Here is a 14,034-nt window from a genome sequence, read left to right as displayed (position 1 = left end):
TCATACATGATTTGCCCCAATACTTACATACGTTTATTTCTTTTTCATGGCTTTTCACAACAGCTAGGAACATAAGTAGAATGCTCGACAGAAACTGTGAGCGCAGGCATACTTACCTTTTTCTTTATGTAGTGTAAAACACCTCAATATTTCACCACTAAGTATGATACTACTTCCAGTCTTTTTTTGTAACTGTAATTTTCCTACTGTAACCTGCAATATTTCTGCCCAAAGTCAGTTTATTTTATTTTCTTTGATACCCAGAGCAAGTATATCTTTTCTTTATTGCCTTTGAAAATGTTGTCTTTATTGTTGACTTCTAATAATTTGATTATGATAAATTTTGGTGTAAGTTGTGTGCATGTGTGTCTATGAAGAAGTGGTATTGTCTATGGACCGAAGTGGGAGAAATCATAGTGCATGTATGTGTATATGCATGTATGTGTATATTGATCTCTTCACATTTCACTGAAATTCTTGAATATGTAAATATACAAATAATTTGGGAAATATTTGGACATTGTTTCTTGAAGAATTTTTCTGTCATCCCCATTCTGTAACTCATTGCAGGTGTAATAAATGGCTTGGAATGACCTCATGGGTTCTGAGGATCTAGTTTTCTAGTCTTTTTCTGTGTGTGTTTGTGTGTGTCTATGCTTCAGTTGTGAAGATTTCTGTTGCCCTGCTTTTTGAATTACTGATTTTCTGCAGTCCTTAATCTGCTCTTATCATATTCAATTAAGTTATGACATTAGATATTACAAAATTCAGTCCTGAAAGTTTTTAAAACACTTTTGTAATTTACAGTAATACTTTTTTTCTTCACTGTTAGTATATTTCAAAAGCTGTATTAAAAGCTCTTGTCTGCTAATTCTGTAATTTCTGTTATTTATGTGTCTATTTCTATTAATGGATCATTTTCCTGGTTATGGTTCAGATTTTGTTATTTTTTATATGTCCCGTAATTTGCAGTTAGATTATAAAGGTGCAATTGTTAAATGTATTTTCTAGGCTTCATTTTTAAAGATTGAGGATTTTTCACTCTAATGCAGCTTAATTTAATTTGACATTTCAAATCTTATTTTACAGTTTTGTGAAGGAAGTGTGGTTTATTGAGGGCTGTTGGCTGCTATTGAGCCTCAGGTGGTCTCTACTCACATTTCATTTAAAAAAGAATAGTGTGGAGTTTTGAATTTAGAAATTAATTTTACTAAGTTTACAAATTAGTTTGGGAATAACTGATATCTTTATAATATTGTCTTGCACCCTAAAATGTAATGATGTGTTTTTCCATCTATATAAATGGTGATTTTTATTCTTTGTTTACATATTTTCTCCAAAATCATATTTCACACACATTGTTATTTTCATGTGATTAGCAGAAAGTCTCTAACTGGCTTGTTGGGAATTGGGATACAGAATGATTATGAACTTTATTTATAATATACATTTCATATTTTTTAAAGTCTGTCATTTGTAACTTATGGAGGTACCTGCACAGAGTCATTGAAGGAATTTTTGTTTGGGGAGTGGGGAAAACAGAGAAACCCAACTTTTAACTTTAATTCTCAACCTTACTAAATGTGGTTTTAAGTACAGCAATTAAGCTTTCATTATTGTCACCAATACTGGACAATGCAGAGCTTAAAGGATGTTGTAAGGACTAATAGGAATAATGAATATAAAAATACTCTAAAAACTTATAATTTACTAAAATGACTTCTCAATCCAATAATTTTTTTGAATATCAAAATAATTTAGGGGTGTGACTCTAGAAATAAAATTTTGTTAACAGAGGAGTAAGAGAAGTATAATTTTTTGTTACCTTCTGTTAAACTAGTTTTATATTCAAAGGACAATATTGCAGGTACTGATTCAGAATGTCCAGTTGAATCATCTGAAATGAAAATTTTCTTGACTTGATTTCTGAATCGTATATTATTTGTATACTTATGTATATATATTTATTTCAATTAAAATATTACTTAAGAAAGCTTAATTGTTCATTTATAAAAAGGCATTGATGGTCATATATTGCAGAAATCAATATATCTGCCATCATTTTCTCTTCAGTCTTCCCATGTGAACAGACATGTAAATACAACACTAATATCACAAAAGTACAATATAATACTAAACTGGGATGTATTATTTTACTGACAAATATTGTACATTGACTAGCCTTGGTAAAGGTTATCTTAACTTTGTAAACTTATTGAACTCTTAAAAACATTTTCATATGTGTGATTTAGTCTATTCCTCAGAATATGTCCCTGAGCAGGTGGATATACTAGGCCTGATTCCATATGGAAATTCTACCCATATTATAAAATAAATTTCCATGAAATACTACTTCTCCTAAGAAGGCAAGATGTTTTGCTAAGATAATTTTTTATAAACTTTTTTCCCCATATTTTCACTTTTTAATATCATTAAGAATCTCTGATTATTTTGTTTCCCAAGGCTTATCAAAAAATGTCACTGATTTTTTTAACGGTTGTTCCATGAAAATGGACTTGGTTATTACCATAATGGCATGGACTTATAGAATACATTGCTGAGCTTAGATTCCAGTTTTAAAATCTAGTGGATTGGTACAAACATGGACAGCAAATCACTGTTGCTTTTAGGAAGAGGTCAAGGTTTAATTAGGATTGTTTTGCAAAAGCTTCTTTTTCAAATCACCTATAAACCAAAAGAAGAAAATTATGCGTTTGAATGCAGGATAAAAGTAGAGGTAATACCCACAGCTGCTCTCCTATCTGGCAAACCATTCTGAGAGGATCCTTTTTCATTTGGTTCATATGACACACATGTTGCTCATTTATTGTACATGTGCTTCAACGAATTTTGACAAATTAGATCTAAAAATGTTACAGATGTTCCTTGTTATTTTAATTTGCACTTAGTAGCCATCTATAGAATGTGGGTGTACATTGGCCTTTTTACAATATAATTAAAAGAAGATTCAGCTATCATAAATATGTGATTTTCAATTCAATCATTTCAGTTATGTTTTCTTGGTATTGTGAGTTATGTGCATTTAACAAATTATAAGTTTTTTTTCTGGTAATGAAATCAAGTCTTTTAAAGAATGTTCAAGTTATCTTAGGTTGATCTAAAATCATTCTGAACCTGACTAAAATCTTTTGCAGAGTCATTCATTTTTTTAACATGTGGTCAGGGATCAGGGAGCAATATTATTAATTTGATAACATGCTAGAAATTATTCTCAGGACTAATCTATTCTTACTGAAGTAAAATCTTAATTTTAACACAATCCTCAGGTGATTTGTATAAAACTTAAAGTTTGGTAAGTGTTGTTTTAGAGGAAAGCCACTTTGTTTTTGTACTCTCATGTGCGTATATATGAAGCAAACCTGAAACTCTGTTTATACAGATATAGAAAATGTACTGGACCAAAGATTAACCTGTTTTTTCTTTTTATCATTCAATATATTCAAAGGTTATTCCAATCAATACTTTCCACAGGTTTTGTCTTCTATCTTCCATGAATCCAAAACCAATACTGGTTTACCATACATTTTCAATGACAGGAAGGACACAGGGAAATTTATAACTCCAACAAGAATCTTTAAGATTTCTCATCATTTTTATTGTTTCCTGTAACTACATATAAACTTGTTTGTTGGAACAATAGTGGATTGTATTTATTTACATTTCCTTGCCATGAAAAAATAAAGATGAAAATTTTATATTGTTTCAGAGATTGCTTGTTTGACTAAAGGGCTTAATTTGTTGGATAGTCAATTTCATACTAAAACTATTTACTCTCTGTGGATGCCTTGGGAAATGATTATATATTAATTATTTACATTATATAAATCATGTCATGTTACACTTGTATGAAAAGTATCATCTTATATTAAGATATGTTATATATGATATTACTAACAATTATCAATTATATCTTGATTTATAAAACAAAGTCAAATTTATATGTAATCAAGGACCTCAGAATAATTCTGGAAAATAATTAACTAAAATTCAGTTTTGATCGTCTATCACATTTTCTATATGTATAGTCCAGCAGAAATAAGCATAATATTTAATTCTTTTTATAGAAGAAATAGAATGGTTAATACTATTTACTTTTAACTTTAATTGAAATCTATGACAAAATAATTTCATATAGCTCAATTTATTTAGTACAATATCAGTATCTAATAAAATGGAGGCAGAAAGATTTTTTTTTTTTAATCTCTACTTTGGTACAACCTGGTTAATTTCTTTGTTTTCAGTTCCACTAAATACACTCGTCCATAATCACCCTTGGGAAATGAAATGAAAACCACTTAATATAATCTATTTAGAAGTCTGTTGGCACCTCAGCAGCACATCATTAGCTCACAAGCTCATGCCACCCTACATGATTTTATTACTATTTTTATACATTACTGCTGAAGAAACATTTTAAAATTGTTAGTAACAATTGAATATAAATATAATGTACAAATACTCTGATACATTTATGTATTTAAATATACAATACAGTGGTACAACTTGTGCCTGACAACAGACGAATGCATATAAGCTAGAAAGGTACTTTATAACTTCATTATGTGCAATTGCACTTTTAATTTTTCTTTTCATTTTTTCAAACCCAAGATCACAATGCAATTTAAATAGCCCTAAGTTCCTCCAAAGAGCTACTGTGTGTTGTATAAAGGCTATGTAATCCCTGCAGTGTCAGGGGGTTACTGTTCAGCTGTTCAGGATCAGGAGATGATATCTCAGCACTCATAAAACAGAGGATTCAAAACACACAGGCGTACATAGAAGTACAGATCATTATGACAGTTCTGGAAGTCATCCACAAGAAACGTCAACACTGTGGAGGCCAAAATAGCACTACTGAATCAACATTTATGGGCTTTCGTTCAAAATTAAACCTAATATATAGGGAGGATTCATACTGAAACATTAATGCTAGTATGATAATAATTTTATATTTGGCTTGTTCAGAAATATGGAGAACTTAGAAACCCTATGGGATGTCTTCTCTTGAACATTTTAAATGAATGAGATTTACTCTATACAAAAACAAGTGATTATGGTGAGTTAGCAGTTTCCTTAAAGCGTCACTTCAGGTAATAAGGCACAGTAAGGGAAGCATAAAGATTTCTTTAAGGTTCTATATTTCAATTCAGAAGCACAAGGGGGTAGTTTTGGCCCCTGGGATGTGAAAATATCTTCCAGTTGTAATCTCCGATCTGAATATTTACATGGTGGTTTCTTCCCATTCAAGCTCAACATCACCTATAACATAAAGCAGCATGTCACAAGAAAGTACTGAAGTTAACAGTTCTAAAGATTAAAATGTTTCATGGCAAAAAGACAATTCAGATGAAAGGCTTTTACCCCACATTGAATCAGAGAGAAATGAAAACTCTATGTGCACTAACCTAGTTTAGAGATATTTTAAACTTATGGTCATTATAATATCAGTGCTCCTCTTACAGGTGGTAAACTAACAAACTGGGTACAACTGCCTGTTTACCTTCCATGGCATCCAGAGAGTCCATCTTCTGAAGTGCAGAATAGTTAACAAAACAAATAGGTTGATTACTTCCTTTATTTGATAAGAGGTCCAGAATGCACTGGTGTAAAAATATATACTGTGCCTAGAAACCAAAGAAAGAATAGCTAAATTCTTAGCTTAGGGTAAGGGTAGGGTTTTTTTCTTTAAGAGAAATTATATTGTTTCAGCAAAAAGCAGTATTGAGTTCAACAAATGTGAAATAGCTAAGTTAGAGACAGATTTTACCACAGAATATCAATGACTTTCTACAATTTCCCAAATTTCTAAATCCCTGTGGCTTCATGTAGCTTTAAGTTTTTTTAAAAAAAGTTTGTCACTAAATACAAAGTGTTAATATATCTTTCTTGCTGTGATCATAAAAAGCAGCAAATCTTTCTCATTACTTAAATTTGTTTATGAGCCTCCTTTTTCCTGTTAGATGTAATTGAGCAATTTATAAATACTTTTCTTGTCAGAATGCAGATGCTATATTTAATCCTGTAGTTGTGAATGAGCATATTTATACACCATCAGCTCACCTAAAATACATCTAATAATTCTGCTAATTATCTGGATTTTGGCTCTCTTAATCTCAGGTATTTGTTCCCTGTTTGCAAATACCAGCTGGTTTGCCATTGAAATATCCAAACACCTAGGTACAGGACACAGACTTCTAACGTTTTATCTGAATGTATGGGTTAAATTCAGGACCATCCAGGTTTGTTAGGTTTATTCAGTATAATTCAGCAACTTATCAGCATTTCTGAATTTGTACTTTCCAAAAAGTAGTTAAGGTTAAAAAACAAAGATGTATGTTTTAAATCATCCTGTTTTGTACATAAGAAACATACCTGACTTTAAGGAATATCATCAAATGTTTAAGACATATTTACAAATTGACAATTGATTTAAATAGAACATCCTCAAGAGTGATCATTTTAAGAAGTTATATTCCTACCTATGGCTGCAATACTCCAAAACCCTTTTTTTAACTCCTCTATTGAACAGCATTACTTTATCTATATGTATGATTACATGAATGGTATGAATCTACACCTTTCACAACCGTAGAAACAAAAAGTTGTACCCCATTTGTGTACAATGAATCAAAATGCAGTCTGTAAAAAAAAAAAAAGAATAGAAAAAAGAAATTGTCTTCAGATATTGCTGGTCAAGATTAGCAATATCTCATTCTTTGTGGATTATAAAATGTTCCTACTAACACTTCATCACTAGGTCAGTTCTGTGAGAGCAGTCGTAGTTGCTGCTTTGTTCCCAATGCCTGTAATAGTGCCTAGAACATAGTAGTTGTGTAATAAATGCTTGTTGACTTAGGCTTATTTAATTCTCACAGCTAGCCAATCTTCACCATTTGTGGACAGATGAGACTTGGAGAATAGCCAAAAGTCATTGCAGGTCAAGTTTTGCAAGTGAAGTGGAGGATCAATTACAGAATTCAATTTTGGTAAGAAAGAAGTATTATAAAGTAATAATGATTCTACTGAAATTGCTGGTAAAGTATTTCTCATGGTAATTCCAAGAGAATATTTCCAAATATACATCACACAATCAATATCATAGCATTGACAGGAATATGTTGATGAAATATGATTCTATGAAAATAATTTAAATTGCCCAATTCTGATATTTCTAAAAAAGCACCTTTGAGTTTGAAGTCACATTTGATACATGAAACTTCTGACTGTACAGATCTTATCTCCCCCACTGGAGAGAATGATGGGTATATACTGCCAGCAGAGCAAGCCAAGTTCTTACAAGACAGTCCTGCAGGCTCCAAAGTCCCTCTGCCATCCTGTGTTATTGCCAAGGCAGCTCTAAAGTGTCATTGAAAAGTTCAATCCAGTTGTTACCCTTGACAGCCATGTTAACTTTAGAATCAAACTTCTCTGATGCTCAATTTCCTCATCTGGGAATCACAAACCTATCCTGTGACTTTTAAAGGACTCAAAATGTGTATAATGCATGGAAAAAAATTATGCATCCAAAAAATTATAGTCACTTTTTTCTTACCCTATGAGTTCATACCAATAAATTTTCAATAGAATCCAGAGCCGGAAAGGGACTAAGCTATGTTAACCCTTATTCAAAGTACCAGTAATATTTCAGGATATTATTTCTCTGCAGAGCATTCTCCTAGAAAAGTCATTCAAATCTCCTGAACTGATTTTTCAGTGAAAAAGATAAGATATCAAAGCTCCCTCCTGGATGCGGACCATGCCTCTCTGGTGTTTTAGTGGCAGTAATTGTTAAGGTTCCCTCCTCCCTACCACTGCCCATGGTTGCTGTAGTAAGTGCTGAAAAGTAAGCATTCTTCATAGCAACTGGAGTCACTCCTTAGTGCAATAGGAGAAAATAAGAAACCACCTTGTGCCAGGACCGAAGCATAGTCATTTTCCTGTTCTTCCTCACAGGGAAAAGATAGGAAGAACATAACTTCTGGGAACTCAGATGAAAGAGGGTTTCAGAGCACCTGCTTTCAGTAAAGACAGGATAATCAGGCAAAATCTTATTGGATATGCACTGCATGCTGAATACTATGCTTGGTGCTTTATATACTTTATTTAACACAGACAACAAACTTATGAAAGCATTTAACATCTCATGAAAGAGAAATGACTCAGAGAGGTTAATTAAAGTCTGAGAGCCAACAATCAATGGAGCTGAACTAAGTTCTTTGACTAAAAATCTTGCTTTTTCCGTTCCCTTACCCAATCTGAAACATTTTACTCCAGTCATTAAATAAACATAAAGTGTGCGACATATATTAAGTACTAAAGTGTGTTCAATTATCAATAGTTATTCTTTTCTTTTTTAAATTTTCATAGATTGCATTTTGATTCATTATACACAAATGGAGTACAAATTTTTGTTTCTATGGTTTTGCATGATATAGACTCATACCATTCCTGTAATCACTCTGTACAAAGTTCAGTTCCACAAAGCTGCAGATTATGACAAATTTGTTTCAACTTTTATTATTTGAAGTTTGACTAACGCATCTTCTGTCTTAGCCAAGAGAGTCAACCATTAATTTTGTTGATAGCACTGATCCCCAAAGTATAACTCCAGGAATATGAAAGGAAAATGTTAGTTTTCTTTTTGTCCTTATTTTTAACTCAAATTAAGAAACAAATTGAATTTCAATAATGGTTAATAGTTGGATTGATATTAGAGCCCTTGTAAGATATCTGGATAAGGATCTAATTTTCAGGGCCCACTACAGAAAGAGAATGTAAAGTTCTTTCCTAAAAAATTATTAATAATGTGAAACGCACGCTAAACCAAATGCAGGGCCCTTTAGGGAGTGGGTACGTGTCAAACTACACGGGTTGCATACCCATGAAGTCAGTCCTGGTCACGTGTCACATTCCATTTCTGAAAAAACTAGGGAAGAGTGAAACTTCACTCATTTGTTCCTTTCAGCATACAAAGACATGAACATGGACTACATTACTTAGTTTTACCTATTACAGAATTAAAATGGCTGTGAAAGATTCCTACAAAGAGACTATATGTTAAAATTAATATTGAACATGCAAGACAAAATAAATGGCAAGAATTGGGAGGTCTGACATCCTTCATACTTCTGGATATCTTTTGTAGCCAAACCAAGAAGTAAAAATAACAACATAGTCATATCTGACAAAAGGTCAGATCTCTTTTCAAAAAACTACAAATAATGAAAGGTACATATCTATGACTATTATCAAAATGGAAGTATCTTGTCCTGGCTGTATTTCCTTTTTAGAAATTCATAATGATAATATGATACCATAGGAGTTACCAAGGTTTTCCAATATTGCTTACTTTATCTTTATCATAGGTTCGTCAATTGCTCATTTTGCATGTATTTTATAATTTACATAATTATGCAATCTAAATTTAAAAATAAATGTCTGTACTGGAGTTGAATATGCAAATATTTTCTCTGACCTACAGTAGCATCTTTCTACAGCATTAATGTCTCATGACATGCATTATAAGTTTGGGATCTAAAAGGGTGGAAGGATACCAGTCATGTTTGGGAGATGATGCCCCCAAGGGTTCTGTATTTGTTATTGTCATGTTGCATTAGCCTAAAGGCTCTAAGGAATTCTGTACTTAAAAATTAGTTTAATTTCTTTCTCAATTCATTTTATCAGGGAACTCAGTTTCTTCACACCTTTAATAAATTTGATGCCATTTATTTTTTTAGCATATACTTTGGAAAATACTATGAGAGCAGATCTGTGTATTTACTATTAAGAACATTAGTCTATCTGTGTAGCATACAAAGTCCAATCAGAAGATACAGATAGGAACATCTCCTGTTAAGTTAGATAAACTGGAGTGAATTTTGGCTCTGATAGTTACTCATAATATTGTGTTGGAATATCACTCACGTTCTTGGAACATCTGCTTCCCTATTTTGTAAGGTAAAGTCAATAATACTTAGTCTGTTGATCAGTTTACTGAGCTTGATTTACAAATGAAGAATTAAATCAAGACTAACTAAGAAGATATATGTAAAGGATCTAGTACAGCAATTGGAACCTCCTAGACACTCACTAAGAGGGTTGTTAGTTACACTACCATTATACTGTGTTGTTTTTGTTTGTTTGGTACTGAGGATTGAACTCAGGGGCACTTAACCACTGAGCCACATCCCCAGCCCTTTTTTGTATTTTATTTAGAGACAGGGTCTCACTGAGTTGCTTAGCACCTTGCCATTGCTGAGGCTGGCTTTGAACTCAAGACCCTCCTGCCTCAGTCTCCTGAGCCACTGGGATTACAAGTATGTGCTACCATGTCTGGTCTGTGTGTTTTCTTAATGAACAAAAATTTAATTTATAAATATCTTTGCCTCCAAACTAAAACAATGAACAAAATATTCCCAGTTAGTTGATAACATGCCACAATAATCATTGCTAGTACTAATAAGCAACAGAGATAAACATGGACAAATGAAATTCATAGAAACTCATTAACATCAATATTTTATAGTTTTCCCAATTATAAATATATTTAGCATATTTATTAAAGAAATTCATTTGAACTCTCTTCCTAAGCTCCCCAAAGTTGCTAAATGATAAATCAAATCAATTTCATTACTTATTTTCTACATATCTGTCAGTGTAAACAAGGATGAAGTCAATAATTGTAGCTTAAGGTTCACGTTAGTTCTCCAATCATCTCTACCAGCTGCCTTTCCCAAGAGGTTTATAATGTAGGAAAAGAGTTCCTGCTATGTGTATACAGCTTCAAGTTCACTTCCAAGCAGATTGCTGCACTAAGTTCTGCCCATATAGAAATTCTAGAGCTGACACCAAGGAATGAGTGCAGATGAGTTTCTCTTACCAGGTTCTGCACCATACACATTCTTTCACTTCTCAATTCAGCTACTAGTCCATATATGTCCACAAAGTCATGGTCATTTATATGCTGTGTCAAGTGGTCCAGAGCAATAAAAACTCCAGTTCTTCCAACCCCAGCACTGCAGGAAGAACACAATTAGAGGAAAATTATTCACCTATTAATTGTGACAAAGATAATGAATGACAGCAATAAATTTTAAACAGAATCTTTGCTTATTTGGAGATAGATTTTCTTTGGACTTTCTTTGAATTTTGATTGTTACTAAGATTGTGTTTAGTCATAGCAAGATGATTATCAATACTTTATCAAATATTTAATATTTCTTTTTTAGCTACTTAAACTTTTATCTTCTTTCATAATAATATTGAGTAAGTATAGAGGGATACTTGATCTTTTTTTATATTTAAGGGTTTTAAAAAAAAATCTCTTAAATTTTTTTTAAATTTTATTTTGCAATGCTGGGAACTGAACCCAGGTCTCACACATGCTAGGCAACTGCTCTACCACTGAGCTACATTCCCAGTTCCATTCAAAATTCTTAATACCAGAAACTTCATATTGATCATGTTTTCAGTTACCAATAGAAATGCTAGATATTCGAAATATAAAATTTAGCCCCTATAGCATTTCCTTTGTATCATATTGAAAAATAATCTCTCACGTCTTTTTACTTTCTCCAGATAACTTTTCTTTTTACCTCCTATAGTTGATAAAATTTACAAGTTATTTCCTTTTAAGAAATTAATTTAAAGCTGGGCACAGTGGTGCATGCTTGTAATCCCAGTGTCTCCGGAGGCTAAGGCAGAAGGACTGTGAGTTCAAAGTCAGTCCCAGCAACTTAGCAAGGCAATATGCAACTTAGCGAGACACCCTGTCTCTAAATAAAATATACATATTAAAAAAATAAAGGTTGGGGATATGATAATTAGTTAAGCACTTCTGGGTCAATTCCCAGTACCAAAAAAAAAAAAAAAAAAGGAAATTAATTTAATTCCCAAGGACAGCTGTTCCATAGAAACTGTTAATTGATTAAACCCTCAAAAGACTGATTCAGAAATTCCTATTAAACAAAATCCATAGATATTTAAATGGTTAGTACAGGAAGTAAATTTGAAAATAAAAACTTGAAAGATCATTTAGTCTTATAAATATTGCTTTGAATTATATGCAGGAGCCATTTATGGGTAAGAGTCAAATATCAGTAATTTCCTATTATTCAACATAAAAACTTATGAGTATTACAACATAAAATTTATGATGATAGCATGCCTAAACAGAGTAATCAGTTGTTACATTACTCAATACATTTTGGGAGCCAGACACCCTTCTAGGCATCTGAGTTTATAGTAGTAAGCAATACAAAGTGCCCACAAGTGTGGAGCTTATATTCTGGAGGACAATGGTACACAAATAAACACAGGCAAAGAAGGTGGTTGGTGGTCACAAGCACTGTGAAGAAAGACAAACCAAGTTAAGGAGATAAGAGGTTGATAGGGCTGAATAGGGTAATCAGACAAAGCGGCTCTGATAATGTGATATTGGAAATAAATTTACATAAGGTTGGGGAGCAGACCAGGGAGGTATGGCAGAAAGGACCACTGGAGCCTGAAGTTGAGAATGAAAAGAGATCTGAGTGAGAACCTGGTCTGTATGTTGTAGAAACAAGGAGAATAGACAGCTGAGGGTACAATGGGGAGGGGAGAGGTGCCCAGGGATGAGAGGACTTGGTGGGCTGGAAGAATGTGGGATGTGGAATGTGGGTGAGCAAGAGGAGGGTTAAGGATGACTTTAGGGCTCATTGGACCAAAGCAGAGGGACTTGATTTTTTACCAACACTAGGACAACCAGGAGGAGTTTGGAGATAGAATCAAGTGTCCTATTCTGGATATATCAAACTTTTAGAATTTTTTAGTTATTCAGTTTGCCATGTTGAATTGGACGCTGTAGGGGAAGTTTAAAGTTGCTATGAGAAGTTGGAAATGATTAATAGACAATTTGAAAATGATATTTAGAGGTAAAGAAGTATCAAGTTTGTAATTTACTCTCAAACAGTTCCATGGGAAATGTGTGAATGGGATAAGGGAAAAGGAAAGAAGGAAAGGGCAAGGGAAGAGAGGAAGGGATGAAGTGAGGGAGGAGGGTGGGAGAAATGGAAAAAAAAGAATGTAACCAATGCAGTAAACTAGTAACAGAAAATCAAGGTGAAGGATATGTGGAGCTTTTCTATAAATCTAAAATCATTTCAAAATAAAATCCTAAAAGAAAAAAAAGGATGATCATTAATCTGGGCATGTTTTTTCTTTTATTTTAGTTATTTAAATCACAAAGGAGGAGATGCTATTCTTCTGGATGCTTAAACTAGAAATGGTACTTTTCTTTTTCAATGATTTTTAGTGTCAATGGCAGTATGTACACAAGATTTGAAGAAGGTACAAAGGCAGCTTTGTTAGCTTTATTTATTGCTCATTAAAGATTTAATTATCAATGATGACAGCATAAAACCAATCACTGATTCTGAAAGCAAACCTTTTATACTATGTATGCTATATACTATTCTGTTAAAAATTTTATATATATGGAGAAGAATTAAATTGGGAGGGTAAGCATTAAGTTTTTACTTTTTATTTTATATGCTTTATAAATATAGATATTGTTCACATATTTCATAAAATGCAAACATTTATGTTTTACTCTTATAAAAAATTCAAAAAATTCATGAAACTTGCATAATCATTTAAGTTACATATTGAGTTCTTCCACTAAAAAAAGGTTTGAATATCCAATGAATTTACTTTTTCTTATATATTCAACCAAATTAATTATAACGTACTGTTAAAAACTATTAAAATATATTATGGGCTGGGGATATAGCTCTGTTGGTTGAGTGCTTGCCTTGCAAGCACAAGGCCCTGCGTTCAGTTCCCAGCACCACAAAGACACACACACATGCACACAAAAAGAACAAAAACAACCACCTAAATATATTGACAAAAATGTCCTTTAATGCTTAAAAGATAGACAACATAAGCCTTTTTAACAATTTATTCTACTATCATCATTTATTTGTAGAAGAAATTTTCTTCTACAAGAATAAATATTCTTTGTAAAGAATACAA

The 14,034-nt window shown here is 32.5% G+C and overlaps 1 protein-coding gene across 6 annotated transcripts in view; it reads right to left on the bottom strand.

Annotated features, from left to right (window-relative positions):
* Positions 1–3,642: 3,642 nt before the first annotated feature.
* Positions 3,643–14,034, bottom strand: part of Ptprq (protein tyrosine phosphatase receptor type Q) — a 219,088-nt gene continuing 208,696 nt past the window's right edge. For all 6 annotated transcript variants that reach the window (XM_047550026.1, XM_047550029.1, XM_047550028.1 and 3 more), the window contains 3 exons: positions 10,901–11,036; positions 5,522–5,645; positions 3,643–5,280 (listed from right to left, as the gene is read on the bottom strand). In XM_047550026.1, coding sequence (XP_047405982.1) covers positions 5,243–5,280; positions 5,522–5,645; positions 10,901–11,036 — 298 coding nt within the window. In that variant the 3' untranslated portion in view covers positions 3,643–5,242. The remainder of the gene's footprint in view (positions 5,281–5,521; positions 5,646–10,900; positions 11,037–14,034) is intronic.

This window comes from Sciurus carolinensis, chromosome 4 (assembly GCF_902686445.1).
Source record: "Sciurus carolinensis chromosome 4, mSciCar1.2, whole genome shotgun sequence".
In the NCBI taxonomy this organism is placed as follows: domain Eukaryota; kingdom Metazoa; phylum Chordata; class Mammalia; order Rodentia; family Sciuridae; genus Sciurus; species Sciurus carolinensis.
The sequence above is the reverse complement of the archived record's forward strand: the minus strand, read 5'-3'. Positions and strand labels throughout refer to the sequence as shown.